The 23,242-nt window shown below is 47.0% G+C and overlaps 1 protein-coding gene across 1 annotated transcript in view; it reads left to right on the forward strand.

Moving 5' to 3' along the window:
* The window catches only part of Papss1 (3'-phosphoadenosine 5'-phosphosulfate synthase 1), a 75,142-nt gene that overhangs the window by 6,026 nt on the left and 45,874 nt on the right, over positions 1–23,242 (forward strand). Inside the window, 4 exon segments of the mRNA NM_001395059.1 lie at positions 11,071–11,185; positions 13,765–14,000; positions 14,442–14,580; positions 17,180–17,298. Coding sequence (NP_001381988.1) covers positions 11,071–11,185; positions 13,765–14,000; positions 14,442–14,580; positions 17,180–17,298 — 609 coding nt within the window.

A 23,242-nucleotide genomic window follows, 5' to 3' on the forward strand; every position in this document is an offset into this window, starting at 1 on the left:
GGTAGCATGTTGGCGGAGCGTTGTGTGAGGGTGGTAGCAGGTTGGCGGAGCCTTGTGTGAGTGTGGTAGCAGGTTGGCAGAGCGTTGTGTGAGTGTGGTAGCAGGTTGGCGGAGCCTTGTGTGAGGGTGGTAGCAGGTTGGCGGAGCCTTGTGTGAGGGTGGTAGCATGTTGGCAGAGCGTTGTGTGAGTGTGGTAGCAGGTTGGCGGAGCGTTGTGTGAGGGTGGTAGCATGTTGGCGGAGCCTTGTGTGAGTGTGGTAGCAGGTTGGCGGAGCCTTGTGTGAGGGTGGTAGCAGGTTGGCGGAGCCTTGTGTGAGTGTGGTAGCATGTTGGCGGAGCGTTGTGTGAGGGTGGTAGCAGGTTGGCGGAGCCTTGTGTGAGTGTGGTAGCAGGTTGGCAGAGCGTTGTGTGAGTGTGGTAGCAGGTTGGCGGAGCCTTGTGTGAGGGTGGTAGCAGGTTGGCGGAGCCTTGTGTGAGGGTGGTAGCATGTTGGCAGAGCGTTGTGTGAGTGTGGTAGCAGGTTGGCGGAGCGTTGTGTGAGGGTGGTAGCATGTTGGCGGAGCCTTGTGTGAGTGTGGTAGCAGGTTGGCGGAGCCTTGTGTGAGGGTGGTAGCAGGTTGGCGGAGCCTTGTGTGAGTGTGGTAGCATGTTGGCGGAGCGTTGTGTGAGGGTGGTAGCAGGTTGGCGGAGCCTTGTGTGAGTGTGGTAGCAGGTTGGCAGAACGTTGTGTGAGTGTGGTAGCAGGTTGGCGGAGCCTTGTGTGAGGGTGGTAGCAGGTTGGCGGAGCCTTGTGTGAGGGTGGTAGCATGTTGGCAGAGCGTTGTGTGAGTGTGGTAGCAGGTTGGCGGAGCCTTGTGTGAGGGTGGTAGCAGGTTGGCGGAGCCTTGTGTGAGGGTGGTAGCATGTTGGCGGAGCCTTGTGTGAGTGTGGTAGCAGGTTGGCAGAGCGTTGTGTGAGTGTGGTAGCAGGTTGGCGGAGCCTTGTGTGAGGGTGGTAGCAGGTTGGCGGAGCCTTGTGTGAGGGTGGTAGCATGTTGGCAGAGCGTTGTGTGAGTGTGGTAGCAGGTTGGCGGAGCGTTGTGTGAGTGTGGTAGCATGTTGGCGGAGCGTTGTGTGAGGGTGGTAGCATGTTGGCGGAGCCTTGTGTGAGTGTGGTAGCAGGTTGGCGGAGCGTTGTGTGAGTGTGGTAGCATGTTGGCGGAGCCTTGTGTGAGGGTGGTAGCAGGTTGGCGGAGCGTTGTGTGAGTGTGGTAGCAGGTTGGCGGAGCGTTGTGTGAGTGTGGTAGCATGTTGGCGGAGCCTTGTGTGAGTGTGGTAGCATGTTGGCGGAGCCTTGTGTGAGGGTGGTAGCATGTTGGCGGAGCCTTGTGTGAGTGTGGTAGCATGTTGGCGGAGCCTTGTGTGAGTGTGGTAGCAGGTTGGCGGAGCGTTGTGTGAGTGTGGTAGCATGTTGGCGGAGCCTTGTGTGAGGGTGGTAGCAGGTTGGCGGAGCGTTGTGTGAGTGTGGTAGCAGGTTGGCGGAGCGTTGTGTGAGGGTGGTAGCATGTTGGCGGAGCCTTGTGTGAGTGTGGTAGCAGGTTGGCGGAGCCTTGTGTGAGGGTGGTAGCAGGTTGGCGGAGCCTTGTGTGAGTGTGGTAGCATGTTGGCGGAGCGTTGTGTGAGGGTGGTAGCAGGTTGGCGGAGCCTTGTGTGAGTGTGGTAGCAGGTTGGCGGAGCCTTGTGTGAGTGTGGTAGCAGGTTGGCGGAGCCTTGTGTGAGGGTGGTAGCAGGTTGGCGGAGCCTTGTGTGAGGGTGGTAGCATGTTGGCAGAGCGTTGTGTGAGTGTGGTAGCAGGTTGGCGGAGCCTTGTGTGAGGGTGGTAGCAGGTTGGCGGAGCCTTGTGTGAGGGTGGTAGCATGTTGGCGGAGCCTTGTGTGAGTGTGGTAGCAGGTTGGCAGAGCGTTGTGTGAGTGTGGTAGCAGGTTGGCGGAGCCTTGTGTGAGGGTGGTAGCAGGTTGGCGGAGCCTTGTGTGAGGGTGGTAGCATGTTGGCAGAGCGTTGTGTGAGTGTGGTAGCAGGTTGGCGGAGCGTTGTGTGAGTGTGGTAGCATGTTGGCGGAGCGTTGTGTGAGGGTGGTAGCATGTTGGCGGAGCCTTGTGTGAGTGTGGTAGCAGGTTGGCGGAGCGTTGTGTGAGTGTGGTAGCATGTTGGCGGAGCCTTGTGTGAGGGTGGTAGCAGGTTGGCGGAGCGTTGTGTGAGTGTGGTAGCAGGTTGGCGGAGCGTTGTGTGAGTGTGGTAGCATGTTGGCGGAGCGTTGTGTGAGTGTGGTAGCATGTTGGCGGAGCCTTGTGTGAGTGTGGTAGCATGTTGGCGGAGCCTTGTGTGAGTGTGGTAGCATGTTGGCGGAGCCTTGTGTGAGTGTGGTAGCATGTTGGCGGAGCCTTGTGTGAGTGTGGTAGCAGGTTGGCGGAGCGTTGTGTGAGTGTGGTAGCATGTTGGCGGAGCCTTGTGTGAGGGTGGTAGCAGGTTGGCGGAGCGTTGTGTGAGTGTGGTAGCATGTTGGCGGAGCCTTGTGTGAGTGTGGTAGCATGTTGGCGGAGCCTTGTGTGAGTGTGGTAGCATGTTGGCGGAGCCTTGTGTGAGTGTGGTAGCAGGTTGGCGGAGCGTTGTGTGAGGGTGGTAGCATGTTGGCGGAGCGTTGTGTGAGGGTGGTAGCAGGTTGGCGGAGCCTTGTGTGAGTGTGGTAGCAGGTTGGCGGAGCGTTGTGTGAGGGTGGTAGCAGGTTGGCGGAGCCTTGTGTGAGGGTGGTAGCAGGTTGGCGGAGCACTCCTTTTTCCCTGGCAGAAGCAAAGGTGTTCTTGGGATACCTGTGCACCTTCCCTTCGTGGTCAGTTCCTTACGTCAGTGCACCTCAACGAGTTGAAGTTGACCAAGGAATCCCATGCTGTGGAGTCAGAAAAACAAGGTGGTGCCAGCAAGAGGAAGAACTCCATTCAAGAACAGGTTTTCCAGAGTTCTGACACCATACCAGAATGCACTGTGGGGGAGACTGGAGCCAGACAGTAATCGGTTAGGGATGGGCTGGACCACGTCTTGATCAGGACTCTTAGCGTATGTGTACCTCCTGCTGTTTGTTTAATCCCAGATGCCCTATTAGTACTCAGAAGATGACTCGGGTCCCTAGGCCTGTCATTTCTCTTCCATTGTGGCCACACTGAGTAAACACCCTTCTCTAGTCGGTATATCGATGGTAAGTGATGAAGCCTCGCTCTCTAGGATTCCTGGACTCACTTTCATCCTAGAGACTCCAGTAACATCAGGGATGGTGAGATGTAGAAACTTCTGTACCCAAGGCAGGATGGACTTCAGCAGTGGCTCCTTTTCAGCCTGGCAGCAAGCAGTAGTGGTTCTGTGGGTGGGATGTCAGGCAATGTTAGGGTCTTTTCTAAGGCACAGATTTACTGTGAACTTCAGGCAGCCCTTCAGGGTGATGACCGTGGTACTGTCCTGTGGCTGGAATTGTTGGTGTCTTGCTGGTGGGGTCTGTTGGACTCTGCCATTATCCTTCTCCCTAGTTCCACGGCCAGGTTTACCTTGGGCTTTGTTCTCTGTCCTGCACACCAGGTCTGGGTCTTCCTGGGTTCCTACCTCCACCCTGATGAGCTCATGGGCCCCTCCTTAGTCACGAAGGTTGGAATTGGAACTGTTCAGTTGTTTATGATTTTGGTTCTTTCCTGTGGTTAAGGTGAGCAATGGACATCTTTACTTAGCTACCTCAGACTTCTCCAAATTCGGATTTGTTTATTTTAATAGCTCCTTTCTTATCTGTTTCCTTGTTTTGATAAGGTCTGATATGGCCCATGCTGGGCTCAAACTTGCTTTGTAACCGAGGCTTGCCTTAAACTCCTAACTACTTGTCTCCACCTCCCTGCACTCGGATCACAGGTGTGTGAGCTGCCACTCCTGGCTTCAGACTTATTTTTAAGTGTGAAAAGTATCCAATATATGTAAGCAAAAAGTTTCTTATACCTAGACTACCTTGGTTTTCTGCCAGAATCATCTTCAGTGTAGTAGGCAAGAAACCACCAGGGCACACTCTTTTCAGTGATGGAGTGAGATAGTCTCTTTCTATCTTGTATTTTCTCTCATCCATAACTTCATCACTTTATAGTTTGTTGGGTAATTTTTATGTGCTTGACCTCAAGTTTAATAAGAAAAAGAAGGAAATACTTCATAGGAACAAAACACGTTAAGACAGGTTTCTTCTTGTTTAGGAGCAAAGTAACCTGGAAACGTCCCAAAACAAATTGGGCAAGTCAAACAGGTTTGGCGAATGGAGGACGTTTACCTTGGAGTACCCTCTTCATTCCTTTCCAGCAGAAACCCAGCTCCCTTCTGTGCAGCATTGATGGGAGCTCATGATAGAGAGGTTCTCTGCTTTTCACGAAAGGCGGAGAGGCCCGTATCTGTGTCTGGAGCCTTTCAGGCTTGAAATGCACAGCTGCCACGGTCTTTCTCCTTCAGAAATGCAGTTTCCCACAGAGATTTTCATAAGTAATCATTATGTAATGTAATGCCATATACTAATATATGTAGAATAATTTTGTTGGGAGTATAGCCCCCGGTGAAATTAGTGGAAGAAAGGTGTAGCCCTTGTAGAATGAATTGTCAAACTGTTCCTTTGACCCCAGGAGGTTTCCTACCTCAGGGAAATCAGTAGTGAAAGTCAGTTGGGCAGGAGATGTTTTTCCTGTGCACATTCACATGGTCTTCCTGTGCGTGATTATAATCGGGGAAGTGGGAGGACAGCCTTACCTTCGGGCACTCTTATAAAGAGAGCAGATGGATAAGAGGACACAGATGATCTGGATGGAAATTGACTCCTTAAATATAGTCTCAGCCTGAGAGACAGCTTAGCTATTTATGAGAGCTCAATTCTCCCAGGGGACTCAGGTTTGGCTCCCAGTACCCACATTGGCTGTGTTATAACTGCTTGTAACTCCAGCTGTGTGGGACCTAATGTCACCTTCTCGTCTCTGCAGGTCCTTACACACACAGGTACACTCACATATACATATATAAAAATTGAGAGAAAATCCAGGAGTGATGGCTTCTGTCTATTAGGTCAGCTTTGGGGAGGTGGAGGTGGGAGCATCAGGAGTTCAAGGCCATTCTTGGCTACCCAGTGAGTTCAGAGCCAGTCTGGTGACACAGTGTCTCAGAAAGATAAGGAATGTAGTTATCGGTGGACATCAGCAAGAAAGCAGGATTTCAAGTGCTTGCTGTCTGGTAAAAGATTAACACCACCATACACAGAATGACCTTCAAGAGCCACAGAAGCCATGTGAGGTATCATAGCATGTGAGCATAGCATAGAAATAAGAAAAGATAAATGCGGTAAGGTAGGGGGATGATCCTGTATTTTGTACACACTCTCCTGATTCAGGCAGCACAGCCTGGAGAGAGATTCCGTCTGCTTGGGACAAGGAGAAGGAGTGAGCATCTGACTTAGTCTAACCGAACACTGAACTCAGGCAAGTGCCTGCAGCCTCCAGGTTGGTACCTGGAGGTGTCTCTGCGCCTGAGCTAGCCCCACTGTAGGATTTTGCAGCCTAGATTCCAGGCTTGCCATATTGTCAGGCTGACTGCAGCAGCTTTTGTTAATATGTATACGCCAAACACTGGGGCTCACGGTTTCATACACACTGACGGGCATAGTTAGATTGGTCTTGGTAGAATCACAGTGGGTGATTTCAGTTCCCCACTCTCATCTTCAGGTAGGTATTTCTGACGGCTAATCAAGAAGATATCAACAACTTAAGCAGCTCCTTAACAGTCAGTGAGTTAGCAGCAATAAAACATCCTCCCAAAGAAGACTAGGTCTGGGTGGAGTTACTGATGAACCTTCAAGGAAGAGCTAACCAGTACAAACCATTTCATAAAACAGGGGATGGGACACTGCCGCAGTCCCTCTATGACTCCCGTGTTACTCTGAATCTAAGCTCAGAAAGAACTTAACTGTAACAAATATTATAAATGTGGGAACTTAACGTGGCAGCAGTTCCTCTTGAATATAGTGGTTCCCAAATAGCGACAGAGAGGCTATGATTTACGTACAACCCAAAAGCACCATAACTAGGCATTATAATTCTGTTCTATCCTCTAATCTAATCTTTGACACCTTCCATTTAAAATCCCCATAAAACTTGCATTTAGGGCCTCCTGTGCTCTGGCTGAGCTCTCATGATGCCACCTTCTTCCTGGCTGAATCTCCCCTGCCCCACTCTCTCCCAGAATCCTTTCTCCTCCCAGATGCCCCACACTAATTCTCCCCATTGCCTAATTTTTTTTCTTTTGGCTTTTCTAGCTTTTATTGACAAGTCAGAATAAATGGTGAACATTGTTTATACAGGCTTGAAATAGGAGATTCTTAACATAGCATTACAATACCATGTTGGCGTGAAACCAGATAGTGGGATAGAAAAATCAGCATTTGAATAATACAAGGATAATCTTTATGTACTGAACAAAAGCATTTTTGCCTACAGGTAACCGAGAAAGAAAATTGTAGACCAGTTTATCTGATAAGCAGATGAAAGCATTCTCAGTGAAATTCTTAACTAAGTTCAGTGGCAGAGTATACGAAGACATTCATACACTGTGGCCAGATCGGTTTCAGTTTGGAGACGCAGTTCTTAGGCAGATCAGAAAGTGCAATCAGCGGGTAGACATCAGAACCTAAACCACACGATCCTCTCAACCAGTATGGAGAAGGCCCTTTCACTAAGCTCAGCGTGCCTTCATTATAGACAACCTCAAATTAGGGAGGGAGGGATTGCAAAGGCAGTGCATAAATAAACCTACAGACAACATTCTACTGAGTGAGAAAAACTGGGGACATTTCCTGTAAAAGCTGGAATGGGACAGAGGTACCCACTCTCTCCAGTCTTACCCAGTGCTTTGCTTGAAACCTTATTAGTTAGAGCACTTAGCCAAGAGAAATCAAAAGAATACAGATAGGAAAGAAATCAAACCATTTTTATTTGCAGACCACACAACCCTTAAAAGACCCTAGAAACTCCACCAGAGAACACAGAACAGATGAGCATTTTCGGCAAAGTCACTGCATCAACATTGAAAATGGTAGCTTTCCTATATATCAGTGATGAACTTATAGCCAGATACGATGATGCACACCTTTAATTTCAGCACTTTGGAGACAGAAGCAGGGGGATCTCTGAGTGAGAGGCCAGCCTGTTCTACAAAGTGAGTTCAGTACAGCCTGGGCTACACAGAGAAACCTTGTCTCCAAAGGAAGATCTCACTGAAAAATCAGTGGTGGGGTGGTGATGGGGTGGTGATGGCGTGGGGTAGGGCGGTTGGGGTGGAGGAGGAGATCCTCATTCACTGTAGCTTCCCAAGACAAACAAAACAACTGTGGGGTAAGCCCAACTAAGGCAGTGAAAACCCTCAACAGTAAAACACAAGAAAGAAATTGAAGAAGACACTAGAAGGTGGAACACCTCCCTTGCTCATGGATGGACAGAATGAGTACCGTGAAAATGGCTGGATTAGTGGAAGCAGTGTAAGGAATTAGTACAGAATTATCAGAATCTCAGAACTAGAGGAACAACCGTAAGATTCACAGGGATGCCCAGGAGGTGCAGAGCTGAAGTCACACTGAGAGGAAAGAGTAATGCTGATCTCATATTGTATAACAGAGCCATAGTAACAGTATATCCACTGACACAGATCCGTACAGCAGTGGAACAGAACCGGAGACCCAGATATAAACCCAGACAGACCACCTAAATTTTTCACAAAACTGTGAAAAACATACATTGGAGAGAAAGACATCCTGGGCAAATATTTCTGGGAAAACTGGATTTCGACACAAGGACAACTGAAACTAGATCTTTCTCTGGCCTTGTACAAAAGTAAATTAAAAGGGGATCAGAGAGAACTTAATATAAGACCTATAACTTTGATACTGCTAGAGGAAACTTAGACGTTTCAAGATAAGGTGCAATCATGTGCTTTCTTGACTCTGGTGGCATAGGAAATGATCACAAGAATTGGCAAACTGGGTTATATTAATAAGATTCTGTGGGGCTGTCAAGATGGCTCAATGGTTGGGTAACGGAATTTGGTGCCAAGTGTGACCACCTGAGTTCTATCCATCCCTGGGACCCACACAGTGGAAGAGAGAACCCTGTCTTTTGACTTCCACATGTGCGATGTGGCATGTGTGAACCCCCATATACACAAGTAAATACATGTGAAAAAATAAAGAGGGTTCAGTAGAGCAAAGAAAACATCCCTGGTGTGAAGAGACAGCCTACAGAACAGTCTTTCCAGCTGTGCATCTGGCGCACACCTTTGATCCCAGCACTTGGGAGGCAGGGACAGGTCTCTGTGAGTTCGAGACCAACCAGGTGTTTACAGTGGAACCATCCCAGAAGTTCATCAGCAGATAAATGGATGAAGAAGGTATGGTCCATATGTACGGGCCATTCAGGGCGTCCTAGTAAGACCCTGTCTCAAAAGAAAAAAGCCCCAATCATCCCCCCCAAAAAACACAAACGAAGTGAGCACAGTGATGGGAGGGGCTGCATGAAGAGGAGCCCTCAGTCACCACTAGAGGGAATGTTAACATGTCTGACCGCTGTGGAAGCAGTACAGAGGTTCCTCAGCATTCTGAGACTAGAACTGCCACGTGGCACTGTGGTACTACTTATAGTTAGGGTTTTCTCTTTGCTCTGATGAAACACCATGACCAGAAGCAACTGTCATTGTTGAACTCAAACAGGGTAGGAGTTTGCAGGCAGGAGCTGATGCAGAAACCATGGGGGAGTGCTGTGTGCTGGCTTGCTTAGCCTGCTTTCTTATAGAACCCAGGACCACCCGCCCACTGTGGTCCCACCCACAACGGCACTCGTCTATTAATTAGAAAGTGCTCTACAGTGCGGCTGCACCTGATATTACAGGGAGGCAGCTCTTCAGTTGAGGTTCTCCTCTTAAATGACGAGGTTTTGTCAGGTTGACACAATACTATGACATAATACTAACCAACAGACTACTCTTGGATATAGAGTTTCAGACCCCGAGTAAGACATTTTATAGACATTGGGCATCGTGTGTGTGTGTGTGTGTGTGTGTGTGTGTGTGTGTGTGTGTGTGTACACATGCTGACTAGTCACAATAAACAGGAAATGGAACCATCCTAGATACTCATCAGCAGATAAATGGATGAAGAAAGTGTGGTCTGTATGTACAATAGGGTTTTATATAGTGACAAAGAAAAATGTGACTCTTACATTTGCAGGAAAATAGGTGAAAATCATTATAAGCAAAATAAGCCAGCTTCACACAAATACTGTATATTTTCTCTTGCACCTAAATTTAAAATTGTAAGCACATTTGTTTGTATGTGTGTGTGTGTCTGTCTGTCTGTCTATCTGTCTGTCTGTCTGTCTATCTATCTATCTATTATCTATATCTGCCTTTATTCATAGTTTACAAAACTAGGAAATAGATCATAAGAGAGAAGAGATCTTAAGGGAGGTAGGGATTAGTGAGGATTCCAGGCAAAAGGAAAGCAGAGATGATGTTAACTGGGGGAAGAGAGGGAACTAGCTGAAGGGGTGTGTGTGTGTGTGTGTGTGTGTGTGTGTGTGTACACGTGGGAGGGTAGGTGGGGAGGGATTGAGAGCCAAGTGTCATTTACACGTAGGTATGAAGATGCTGTGAAGGTGGGGTGGTGGTAGTTGTGAGGAGTTGAAGGGGACATTAGGGGAGGGTGGTGTTTTAGTTAGGGTTTTGTGGGTGTTAACGGACACCATGACCAAGGCAGTTTCTATAAGGTCAACATTTAATTGGGGCTGGCTTACAGGTTCAGAGACTCAGTCTATTATCATCATGGTGGGAGTCATGGCAGTGGCCAGGCAGACATGGTGCTCAAGGAACTGAAAGTTCTACATCTTGATCTGAAACAGCCAGGAGAAGGCTGTTTTCTGAAGGCAGCCAGGAGGAGGCTTTCTTCTACACTGGACAGAACCTGAGTACCGGGAGCTCTCAAAGCCCATTCCCCCAGTGACAAACTTCCTCCAACAAGGCCACACCTCCTAATAGTGCCATGCCCCATGGGCCAAGCATACTCAAACCACCACAGGTGGATATGCTCTAAATACAATATATGCACACATGAAATTACTAACAAAATTAAAAAAAATATCCTGATTAAAAAATATCCAGTAACCCTTTTCCTACAGAACTAGAGAAACTGATCAAATAACTGGTAAAGGACTTCAGACAGTCTCAGATAACCGAAGTTGTCTTAGCAGAAAAGAACCGAGCAGGAAGTTATCACCCTGCTTGACTTTAGAAATACTATAAGACCATGGTGACCCAGACACACATTAAACCATAGGGGCAGAGTGGAGTCCAGAATTAAGTTCACACACAGTTGAGTTTTGACAGAGGTGCCAAGAGTCCACAATGCAGGAGAGAGAGTTTGTTTCAGTGAGTGCTGTTGGGAAAACTGCAGGTGAGTGAGCCTTGCAGCCCTGCCTTTAGGAGCCGCTGTCTTTTTCATCCTGCTGAAGGAAGTACTCCTACCATCTCCCTTTCTCTCCTACTCTGTTTTCCTGTGGTGTGGTTGACTTCCCAATTAAATATAAGGTCATTCAGGGTGGGACTTTATTTGCTTGACATCCTAGACGGACCTTAGTCATTGCTGATTGACTAAATAAGTGTGTGAAAACAATGAGTGCTGGAATATTCCAGACTCTACTCCTGGTTATGAGATCTTGGCCAAATTATTTAATAGATTTTCTCAAGTTTCACACCTTCCATAAAACTACAGTAGGGAGAGTAGGCACATCACTGGGTTGCTAGGAGGATTTAGCTGGCTGTAAATATAAAATTGCCAACATTATGGAAGTGCGTTGAAGAAAATGAAAGCCATTTTAGCTTTTCCCTGCGTTTGGCGTCTTATACGGAATACTGATTATATGTTTACAAGGAACCTGTGTTGACCTTTTAAAGGACTTTCATGACCCAGAGTTCTTGTTTTCCTTTTCCTTTGTTTTAGGGGATGCAGAGAGCAACCAACGTCACCTATCAAGCACACCATGTCAGCCGGAATAAGAGAGGTCAGGTGGTGGGGACCAGAGGTGGCTTCCGTGGTTGCACAGTTTGGCTGACAGGTATGGTCAAGAGAGAACTGAGTGGGTGTGGTGGTGCGGGCCTGGATTCCCAGAAGTGACTTCAGAATCAGCCCGGACCACGTAGCAAGACTGTATCAAAGCAACAGCAAGGACAAGACTAGAGGATGACCTCAGTGGGTGACTTGGAATGGAACAGGGCCATGGGTACATAGGTGCCAGTGGGCACAGAGGAATCAACCAAAGGGACAGGTAATGGCAGGAACCATGAGGTAGGGGAACCAGACACAAGCTGTGCCCTTCCATGGCAGTAGTGGCTCTCAGTGTTTCAATGAGGTGCAGGGGGCGCATTGTTTGGATTTTCTAGGACACTGAAGTCCGCACCTGTCATCTTCCTCAGTCACTGTGGCAGGTGGAGGGGGCTCTCCTCCCCAAATTCCATAAACCACTGCCTAAGAGCAAATCAGCATGTTCATCCCCAAACCAGAATGTCACATTGCTCTCCACATGGGCACAAGTGCCACATAGTCATCAAAAACCAAATGAGATTTAACAGAGATTCCTTTCTTGTGTTTAGTTGCTTCTCTATGATATGACCTGATGCTAGCTCTGGTCCTTTTTCTGGAGACATTTAATTGACCAGGTAATGTTTCCTGGGAAGTGTTTTTACACTGGCTGGATATTAGTTCTTAGAGCCATTGTAACAGGTCATCCAAAACCAGTGGCTTCAAGCGGCAACAGCCACTCTTGGTCTTCTGAGCGACAGGTAGCATCTGTCTACTCCTTGGCATCTGGGTTGTCCAGAAATCACTACCCTTCCTGACAACAAGTACTGAATTTGGGGCACAGAAACTGTATGTAGTTACGGTCGTAGTCTGAGGTCCTGGTGGTCGTGAGTACTTGGTGGGGAGGATGTTGTCTTTAGCTTTTAGAAGCTTACATGCTTTACATATATTTTTTTCTGCTGTTTTCTTTCAGCCTCTCACTTTTCAGCAGTGTTTAGTTTTTAAGTTTGTATGGACTCATAGACTGCGTAAGGGGACTCTTCTGTTATAATTGTGGCTATCTGTCTTGAACACAAAACTTAGAATTTCAGATTTCTTTTTTTTTGTTTTCCTTCCTGGCATGTGGTTCTCTCACAGTATTTAAAACTGATTTAAAAACGCTGAGTATAATCTCCACTTTAAGTTCTCATATCCAGGAGGCTGAGGCTGGAGGCTCTCTCAGCATTCAGTGCTGGTGTGGGCTATAAAGTGAGTTCAAGGCCATCCTGGGCTATGTGACAAAACCCTGACTCAACAAAACAAAACAACCAACCAAATAATAACAACAAACAAACAAAGAAACAAAGGCAGCTGGAAAAGTAGTTGAGCCCTCACGCCTTCACTCCTGTCCTGCTGTTGAATCAGTTACCTTTGTAACTTTGTTGCTTAGCACTCCTGTCCTGTTGTTGAATCAGTTACCTTTGTAACTTTGTTGCTTAGGTGTGGTGCTGGGAGACAGCGCCTCTCCTTACTCTGCACTGCAAAGGCTGAATTCCAGGTGCTCAGAGGCCGCGTTTTACCTGAATCTCCCTTGGTTGTAGTCAAGGTCCTTTGGCTGCAGTGACCTTGTCTGTTGTCCTGGTTAGGTGGGAGCTCAGCTGACTGACTGGGACAAGCTAGTGATCTCTGTAACAGAGTGGTCTCACTGTGTTCTGTAGCTGGTGTCTCCAAGTTCATCCAACACTGACAAGTCACAGATCCACTTTTAGCTGAGCCTTCAAAGGCTGTACCATGTCACTCACTATATTTTTTTGGCTATGGTGAACCCCTCAGCCAGCCCAGACTCAAGAGGGTGCCATTAGGTAGTTTGTGTTGAGTGGACAGTGGCAGGGCACACTGTAAAGGAGCTGGTAGGGTAGGCTCTCCTTTGGAGCTGTCTTTGGGGAAACAGTCTGCCGGTGAGTTAGAGCAGCTGGCCCTCTGCTGATCCACCCAGGGTGCCGGTCTCTTCATTGAGCCCTCTGCACTGCCGTGATTGTGTTCTAGGGCACGGGCATGGTAGACTTCCGCATTCTTCTCTTGTCTTGTTGTTCTCTCGACTCTGATATGTGGTTACAGTCTCCAGGGTGGTGGACTGTTTGTATAGAAATGTTTGCTTTTTCCTAGTCATGAGAGTTGAGTGAATGGAAATTAGAGTTTCCTGGTTAGATTAATTATATTGTGAATTGACTCCCCAGTGGTTTGTTGTGGTCTATGAGAGGATGTGGAGGTAACTTTGCATTCACTGCCCCTGTTATATATAATTTGGCATTTGACTATAAAAATGAGTCATGTGGCCAAGTGAATATACCCAGCCAACCATGACACTAAAATTGGTTAAAAATTTTGGAGCTTATTGGTAATTTCTGGGTTATCAAAGATGGATGCTTAAGAACAGTACCTCCAGACCCCACCCCCTAAATCATAGAGAAACCCTAGACGCTTGTAGATATTTTGAGTAGATAAAAGGTCACTCTTACAGAAGTAACAGGTAAGATGTTTCTGAGGGGTGGGTGCTCAGAGTAACGAATGTGGCTCCTTGTCCTTAGACTCTCGGTTCTAACTGCATGCGGCATTTGTTTGGACCGTTCCCTCTAGGATTGTCTGGAGCAGGGAAGACGACCGTGAGCATGGCTCTGGAGGAGTACCTGGTTTGCCATGGCATTCCGTGCTACACTTTGGATGGCGACAACATCCGTCAAGGCCTCAATAAGAACCTTGGCTTCAGTCCTGAGGACAGAGAGGAGAATGTTCGCCGCATAGCAGAGGTGGCAAAGCTGTTCGCAGACGCTGGCCTCGTGTGCATCACAAGCTTCATATCGCCCTACACGCAGGTAAGGCCATTAGGATTATATCATTGGAAGTGATTATATGAGTAAAAAGAAGCCTGAACGTTGGCTGTGTTTTGAGGCTAAATTCAACTTTTTTCTTATTTCCCTGAAATACAAATAACTTAAAAATTATGTGCTATGATTTTTTTGAGTAAATCTAGTTTGGGTAAAGCTTCCCTGCGGGATAGCAAAATTCTTTAGATGAAGCCATTGCATGAATTATTTCAAGCTCAACACACACACAGACACACACACAGACACACACACACACACACACACACACACACACACACACTTGCAAATACATGTACACATAATAAACAAACTGAGGAACAGAGTGCTTTTCATCCATCCTTGGTATCAGGACAGCCAACTTTTTATTGATCAATTTTTATTGATCACGTATGGTTTCTGTGAATGTCTTTTCTCCCTCTCTCTCTGAAGGACCGCAACAATGCTCGGCAGATTCATGAGGGTGCGAGCTTACCCTTCTTCGAGGTTTTTGTCGATGCTCCTCTGCATGTTTGTGAACAGAGGGACGTCAAAGGACTCTACAAGAAAGCACGGGCCGGAGAAATAAAAGGCAAGGGTCATTTTCTTCATAGTTCCCTTTGTCTAGATAGTTCACAATTTTGTATATACATCTGATGCGCATTTCTTTTAAATTAAATTTTTATTGGTGTGTGTGTGTGTGTGTGAGTGTGTGTGAGTATGTGTGTGAGAGTGTGTGTGAGTGTGTGTGAGTGTGTGTTGTGTGTTTGTGTGTGTGAGTGTGTGTATGTATGTGTGTGTGAGTGTGTGTGAGTGTGTTGTGTGTGTGTTGTGTGTTTGTGTGTGTGTGCGTGTGTGTGTGTGTGAGTGTGTGTATGTATGTGAGTGTATGTGAGTGTGTGTTGTGTGTGAGTGTGTGTTGTGTGTTTGTGTGTGTGAGTTGTGTATGTATGTGTGTGTGAGTGTGTGTGAGTGTGTGTGTTGTGTGTTTGTGTTTGTGAGTGTGTGTATGTGTGTGAGAGTGTGTGTGAGTGTGTGAGTGTGTGTTGTGTGTTTGTGAGTGTGTGTATGTATGTGTGTGAGTGTGTGTATGTATGTGTGTGAGTGTGTGTGAGTGTGTGTTGTGTGTGTGAGTGTGTGTTGTGTGTTTGTGTGTGTGTGTTGTGTGTTTGTGTGTGTGTGTTGTGTGTTTGTGTGTGTGAGTGTGTGTATGTATGTGTGTGAGTGTGTGTATGTATGTGTGTGAGTGTGTGTGTGTGTGTTGTGTGTGTGAGTGTGTGTTGTGTGTTTGTGTGTGTGTTGTGTGTTTGTGTGTGTGAGTGTGTGTATGTATGTGTGTGAGTGTGTGTGAGTGTGTGTTGTGTGTGTGAGTGTGTGTTGTGTGTTTGTGTGTGTGAGTGTGTGTATGTATGTGTGTGAGTGTGTGTGTGTTGTGTGTGTGAGTGTGTGTTGTGTGTTTGTGTGTGTGTGTGTGTGTGTGTGTGTGTGTGTGTATGTCAGTGTAGGTGCCTGTGGAGGCATTTGATCCTCTGGAGCTGATTGACATAGGTGTTGGGAACTGAACTCTGGTCCTCTGCAAGAGCAGTCTATGCTCTTAATCTCTGATCTGTCTCTCCAGTCCCCAGAACTGATAACTCTTGCCTAAGAAATACGGAATGAGAAATGACTTGAGCTGGTTGACAGAACTGGGACTTTGAGAGGTTGTGCTAAAAACCCACTTTATATAATTAGGTGTCTAGAATTAGGTTACCAGCCTCTCTTGTCTTTGCTACACCATGAAAGTGCAAGATGTCCATACCTGTTGGGAAAATGGCTGAAGTGTAAGGATCTTGATGTAAGGAGAATGTCCAGCTTTTATGTCGTGGTGTTTGATAAGGTGCTTTATTCAGCCTCTCTAAGATTCTTTTAAAGATTTGTTTATTATATATAAGTACACCGTAGCTGTCTTCAGCCACACCAGAAGAGGGCATCAGATCCCATTACAGATGGTTGTGAGCCACCATGTGGTTGCTGGGAATTGAACTCAGGACCTCTGCAAGAGCAATCAGTGCTCTTAACCGCTGAGCCATCTCTCCAGCCCCTCTCTAAGATTCTTAAATTTGAATTTACCTATTTCTGATTCTGTCTCTAGCTTTCATGGGCTGCTCCCAGTTTCAGTGTCTGACACATTAGGCATTGAAGAGGAAATGTAGAGCCCATCTTTGCTATTGTGGTTGATACTGTGCTAATGCTGTCAGCATCTGAGGAAACGGCATGCTGGCCTGAATGCAGCACTGGAGGTAGATCATACAGGAAACATCCCATAGGGTGGTCCATGTGGCCAACCTGCTTGCCTTCCCAGCAATGTCCAATAACCTGGGACCATTGCAGAAGGTCTGACTTCCAGATTTGGCTATTCTACCTCTGGCTCAGGAAAGATGAAAGGAAACTGAGGAGGGGGAGGATGCTTGCTATCCATCTCTCTTCTGTACTTGGGCCTGGGAATAACCAGCTGAGGGAATGCTGCCTGCCCTGGTGACGTCTAGTCTTGCAGGCAGAGCCGATGCTGACCTTGCTGCCTCAAGGGTCAACTCATCAGGGAGGCCACTGACTATTGTCACTCTCACCCCTTAAGCTGGCACATTCTTGACTCAGAAGGAACAGGCTGCCTGCTTGGAGTAACTGATGGTGGGCAAGAGTGCAGATAGGTCAGTTGGGCTCTTCATGGAGTGTCTGAGTGATGCTGTTTAAAATGGCCCCGTGTGGAGAATGCTGTGCAGCACTTCCTTTCCATAGTACAGTTCCTTCTCATCAGGCACGAGGGTGTAGGCCAGAGGACAACTGTAGGAGTCGACTCTCTCAGAGCTTCCACAGTGCGGGTCCTGGGAGTGAACTCAGGCTGTTAGGCCCCGTTTCTCACTGAGCCGTCTTCCTAGCCCTGTAGTATTTGATAGCAAGGCTGGGCTGTAGCTGTGAGGTTGGTCAGTGGACCAATATATTCAATAAGGTGTCTTCAGACGTTACTACAGCGAGTGATGAGAATTGACTGTATGCGTAAGAAGAAATAACGTTTACCTGGGACTCTCGCAAGAGAGTCATCAGCACCATAATCCCACGACAGGGCAGCGCGTGGTAAGCCTAGGCTTCAGTGCAGACTGGCACAGATGAAGTAAACTCTCCGTTTGTCTCCTGTTGTCTGCTGACCTTTGAAGGCTTCACTGGGATCGACTCTGAGTATGAGAAACCAGAGGCCCCGGAACTGGTGCTGAAAACGGATTCTTGTGATGTCAACGACTGTGTCCAGCAGGTCGTGGAGCTTCTGCAGGAACGGGTAAGACAGAGAGAACAGAGGTAGAAGACAGAGAGGAAGACTGCCTCATGACTCGGCCTCTAAAAATGACCTGACCGAGTAGTGTGTGCTTCAAGGCCTTTATAAAAACCAGTAACTTCCTGTGGGCTACTGTTTTAGCATTTCGGGGCTTACACAATACATGAAATACCCTGGTTATTGTAAATGTCAGGAAAGTTGCGAGCCATGGGATCTTGTGTTTTATCAATAATTTTACGGGGCTGGGGATTTAGCTCAGTGGTAGAGCGCTTACCTAGGAAGCGCAAGGCCCTGGGTTCGGTCCCCAGCTCCGAAAAAAAGAACAAAAAAAAAAAATAATAATTTTACCACACTTATTATTCTGCTGTGTGACGATGCTAGGCTGTTTATGTTGAGGCACACAGCGCTGTTCAGTTTCCTTAGGTTATTTGACAAGGTATCACCTTGGTGATATGCTCCCTGCTGGAGTTTTGAGAAAGGCCCTGCAGAGGGAGGGTTTGGTTTTCAGAGTCTCTCCCTGGGCCTATGCAGGCACAGGAGGCCCTGGGGCCGATTAACAGATACATGGATCCCTTGGATTTTATTCACTTTCTGAAGGAGTTTTTCTTGCCTCTAGACTGCTCATTGCCTCTTGTTTGGGTCCACTGCCTCATACTTCACTTTAGCTAGAGGGGACCCAGCCACTGTGTGGGGATGGAGCTTGACGTGACAGTGTTTCACCTGCTTGTCCTGTGTCCCTATCTTTGATGGCCACTTCTACTGTCTGGGAAACCGGGGCGGGGGTGTGTGCCATCATCTCCTGTTCTGTATTAACCGGGTGATGGAGTTGGGAATTCCTTTTTAATGTACAAAATTCTGACCAGAATTCCCTCTCATCTCTAGCCTTTATACAGCCCTCTGCCCAAATATATGTGTTCCACCTTTGAAGTTTTCTATATTATAAAATATATTATGTAGTCCAGGTAGGTAGCATAAGACTATCTAATTTTTGTTTTTTCAAGGCAGGGTTTCTCTGTGTAGCCCTGGCTGTCCTGGAACCCCCTCTGTAGATCAGGCTGGGCATCAGTCATCTCCCAGTTCTAGGTTTCCAGTTAACTTTACCGCAGTCCTCTGCCCTCAGCTCCCCTCATCTTTCCAAAGTGGTCCCAGGAGTCATCCCTCATCTTCTACCAACCATATAGTAATCAAAACCCATTACTGTAGTTACTAACAAACCCAGCCACTGGCAAGGCAGAGGTTGATCTGCCAGGATTCTTGGGGGCTTGCATTGCAGGGCAAAGAAGAGGAAAGAGGAGCATGTGACCCCCGAGAAGTGTGTTAGAAACCACGACTCATTGGTTCACGGTGTGTCTGGAGGCAGAGAGGCGTGTTCGAAAGGTTTCTTTTGGAGTTCTTTCCGGTTTCTTTTGGAATTCTTCCTCCACCTGGTCTTTGAAAGGTAGTTCTTTCTTACGGTCTTGTACAGATGTTCTTCCACAGTCATTTCATTTATCTGAGACAGGCTTTTGCTGTGTAGACCAGGCTGGCCTCCAGCTTGCCTCTGCTTTCCCCGTGCTGAGATTACAGGTAGATGTGCCACCCTGCCTTGAACTTCATTGACTGTTGAAACTTGGTGGCCATTACATTGTTTTAAATGTGCCTTTCTTTCATGACATACAGTAGCTCCCATGTGCAGCTGCGGTGACATCAGTATGTGTCCAGCATGTGGTCATCACTCTAGCCAGACTCTCCAGTATGTCTTTGGCATCAGCACCTCCTCTCCATCAGGGACGGTAGCTAACTGTGTGTCAAACAGAAAGACCCTGCTCCACAGATACCCTACTTTCCCCAGCTGATGTTTTAGCTTTGATTATTTGAGTTCATCTATTTTTAAGTCTTTCCATTATTGTACTTACTATGTTGACATGTTTATAGAAAGATTTCTGTTTTTTTTCTTTTTTCTTTTTTTTTTTAATTTTAAACTTCGAGGCAGGGTTTCTCTGGAGTCCTGGCGTCCTGGGACTCCCTATGTAGACTGAGCTTGCTTCAGACTGGAAGACATCGGCCTGCCTCTTGAGTACTGGGATTAAAGGCATGCTTTACTCTGCCTTGCCTAGGAGTTTCTAAACCGTGATAATTAATGACAAGCAGTTTTGGGGCTGGAGAGTTGGCCCAGTGGTGAAGAGCCCTGGCTGCCCTACCAGAGGCCCTGAGTTTGATTTCCAGCACCCACATAGAGGCCCACAGCTGGCACTCCAGCGCCAGGGAATCTATTGCCCTCTTCTGGCCTCTAAGGGTACTACACACATATGTTATACATAGATGTGTGCTGGGTAAAATACTCTTACACATTACAAAAACAAGCAAACAAACAACCCTCAAACCAAAAAACTGGAACACTTAAAAAAATACAAACCCATAAACTCCAAAGCCAGTCTTGTCATCCCTTGACCTTTTTCTCTGTCACGTACATTCTGTTGAAGTTCTCCGTGTGTTCCGGCACACTGCCTGTGTTCCACTGCGTCCTGTCATTCAGTTATTTTACAGTTTGAGTCACCACTTAAAGTCCTGATCGATTGTTGAACAGGTCCTGGTAGGTCATTTCTGGTTCTAGCTCTGGTGGTGTTGGCATTTGACTGAGGGTGGTTTTTGCGTGTATGTGTGGGTAGGTGTGTGCCCTGGAGCACTGGTCGGAGTCAGAAGGCAGTTTCCTGTATTTGGTTCTCTCCGTCTACTATGTGGGTTCTGGGGATTGAACTCGGGCTGTCAGGTTTGGCGGCAAGCCCCTTAATCTGCTGAGCTATCCCGTGGCTGAGATCACAGTTCTTTGCTTCTCTTTGTTTCCTGAGGAAAGGCTCTCCTGTAGTTCATGCTGGCATCTTACTGTCTGCAGAACTGAGGATGACACTGAACTTTTTTTCTTTTGTTTCTTGAGCCCTATGCTTACAGGCATGCACCGCTACCATGGCTGGTTTATGTGACCTGGGACTGAACCCAGGATTTGTGCATGCTAGTCAATCACTCTAACCAAAGGAGCTACACCACCAAGCACCTCTCCCCCTTTTAATTTTAAAAGAGAAGACCAGGTTTGTTCAGACTATGGTCCAGGGTAGCTATGAGTGTGGCCTGACATGAAAGTACCCTCAGTAAACCATTGACTCTTCTGTGATTTTTTAAAAAATATTTATTTATTTTATGTATATGAGTACACTGTAGCTGTCTAAAGACACACCAGAAGAGGGCATCAGATCTTATTACAGATGGTTGTGAGCCACCATGTGGTTGCTGGGATTTGAACTCAGGACCTCTGGAAGAACAGTCACTGCTCTTAACCACTGAGCCATCTCTCCAGCCCTCTTCTGTGATTTTTATTGCTGTTGTTCTCATCTGTCTCATCATTTGGTTGCATGGTGAACCAACTCATAGGTAAACTTGGCGGATAGCAACATGTGGGAGTGCTAAAAGGTTGGACATACTTATTCTGTGGACATGTCTTGTGTCTTGATATACCTGTCATGCAGTTGGTAGGCCAGCTTCTCCAGGGCCAGCCATTCCTTATGCTCAGTATGGGGAGTGTTTTTATTTGTCTACATTGAGCTTATGTTGTTTTTCTTGAATTTTGTCAGCAGAAAGTTAAAAAGTTGTATGTAGTCTAGCTTTATAATTTATATCTTTTATGTCTAACCAGCAGGTCTTGAATGCTTTACAGAATCCTAGGCAATTGCACAGATACTCCTGTGTGGTCCACAGACGCTGCGAGAGGCTACCCACTTACGGGGATTGTTAAGCTCAGTGTGGATTGTGCACTGCCGGTGCTCCCACTGTCGGTGCTCCCCACTGTCGGTGCTCCCCACTGCTGGTGCTCCCCACTGCTGATGCTCCCCACTGCTGGTGCGCCCACTGCTGGTGCTCCCCACTGCCGGTGCTCCCCACTGCCGGTGCTCCCCACTGCCGGTGCTCCCTTCTGTCCTCCTCTCTGTAACTTCTTCCTCACTTAGAATAGCATTCTTTGGAGTTCATGCTTTGCCTGCATAAATCGGCCTTGTGCCTCTGCAGCTGCTGACTCCTAGGCCCCTTTTAATGCCAGGAGGAAGAGGATTTGTGTTGTTTCTTAAGTGTCAGTTCTGTGAAGATACTGCAGTTCCAAGCCTAGGGATGGCACAGAGTCCCACACACCATTCAGTCAAATACTAAGTATGACGTGTGAAGTCTTCCACTAATGCTCTCACTGCTCAGAGGACAGGGTCAGTGCCACTGTGATTTTGTGACTATGCCTTTTATTCTGTGCCTTTTATTTCATGATAGGTCATCCATAGAGTCTGAAGTTTGGAATAAGTATTTCCCTTTTCTTAATTACTTGTATCCAATTCATCACCACCACCACCATTATTATTATGTATTATTTATTATTATTATTATTATTATTATTATTATTATTATTATTACTGTGGGGGGGTAGGTGTTTTTTCAGAGTTAGGGTGGTTTGTGTTGAGACTACTTCCTGGTTTGGTTCTGAGAGGCTGGCCTTTGTATGACCTGCTGTCGTGCATTCTGCCGTGGCATGCTTCCCCTCCTCCTCCCTTCTCCTCCCACCTTCGTCTCTGCAGGCTCCCTTCATGCCTTCCCCCTGTTGATGTCGTCCTGATTAGAGGTTGTACTAATTATCCTTTTCATGTGTATTATACAGAGAGGGTGCTTACTGGGCACTCTGACCAGGCGTCTCACTGAAGCGCAGAGCAGACTGCCATCTGCTGCGTGTTGTAAAGGGCCACATGTAGTGCTATGTGTCTGTGGAAGTGGCTTTTGTTTTTTGTTGTTTGTTTGTTTGCTTTATTCTGACCTCCGGGGCAGTGGCCCCTTTTCTCTCTCACCTTATCTTATAGTGTCTTCTTTCTTGTATTTCTTTTTAAATTAAAGATTTGCTTATTTTTTATGTGTATGGGTGTTTTGCTTGCATATATGTATGCAATGCTCTTGAATGCTGGAATCCCCCCGAACTAGAGTTACAGACAATTGTTAGCGGCCATTAACATTGGGTGCTAGGAATCAAAGCCATGAGCTTTGGACAAACTGCCAGAGCTCTTAACCATTGAGCTTCTTCCCCCAACCCCCATGCCTCCCCCCAATTTTTGTGGCATCTCCATAAGAGATCTTTGCACTCAGTTCTTTCTGTATGCTGTCTCATTTCACCCACACAATATCTTGGTAGTACTTTCCAGAAATTGGCTGTGTTGGACCAGGCATCTGGAGACCTCATAGTGGCTTTTATGTATCTCTCCTTATTTTCAGGAGTCTTCTCTTTCCACTCACAACTTCTCGTTAGACTATGCCGTATGGGTTAGAACAGAAGTTTTCTTCTGAAGATTGTTTTTTATCATAAAGAGGTGTGACCACAGAGAAGAAATCCAGGTGCCCTTTTACTGTAGTTAAGCTCTCTTGGCATCAGCCTTGTTTGGGGAAAAAGATCTCGGCTATCTGCTTTCCCAAGCAGTTGATGTCCCTGACAGCACGGGAGTACCGCTCTGCTGTGCGTGGTGAGTCCCGTTAACTGGAGAGCTTGCTCAGTACCATGTGTGGTGCACACTGCAGCACACGCTGGGATGCGGCGGCCAGCCAAACAGTACAGTTGCTTTATGGACCTTCGTGTTTGGTCTTCGCCACTCTATTGTAGTTTATAGTGTGTAGACAGTGTAGTGTGGCCATGTATAAATTAGTTTATGTTTCTGCTTTTGTATCATGATGTAGAGCTTAAAATTACAATCAGAGGAAGATACACACGGACAAAACTACATCTGTTCTCACATGAATTCTCTTTGATTGCCTCCTAGTAAAGTTGAGTCTCAGATAAGTCTTAGGCCACATGGAGAAGCCCGTGAACAGCTGGCACACCACACCTCTTAGTTGGTGGGACACACACTGCTTTCCCATGGACAGGGGACTTTGGGTTAGTGCACACCCTGTCCAACCA

Source organism: Rattus norvegicus, chromosome 2 (genome assembly GCF_021556685.1).
Source record: "Rattus norvegicus strain SHRSP/BbbUtx chromosome 2, alternate assembly SHRSP_T2T, whole genome shotgun sequence".
In the NCBI taxonomy this organism is placed as follows: Eukaryota; Metazoa; Chordata; class Mammalia; order Rodentia; family Muridae; genus Rattus; species Rattus norvegicus.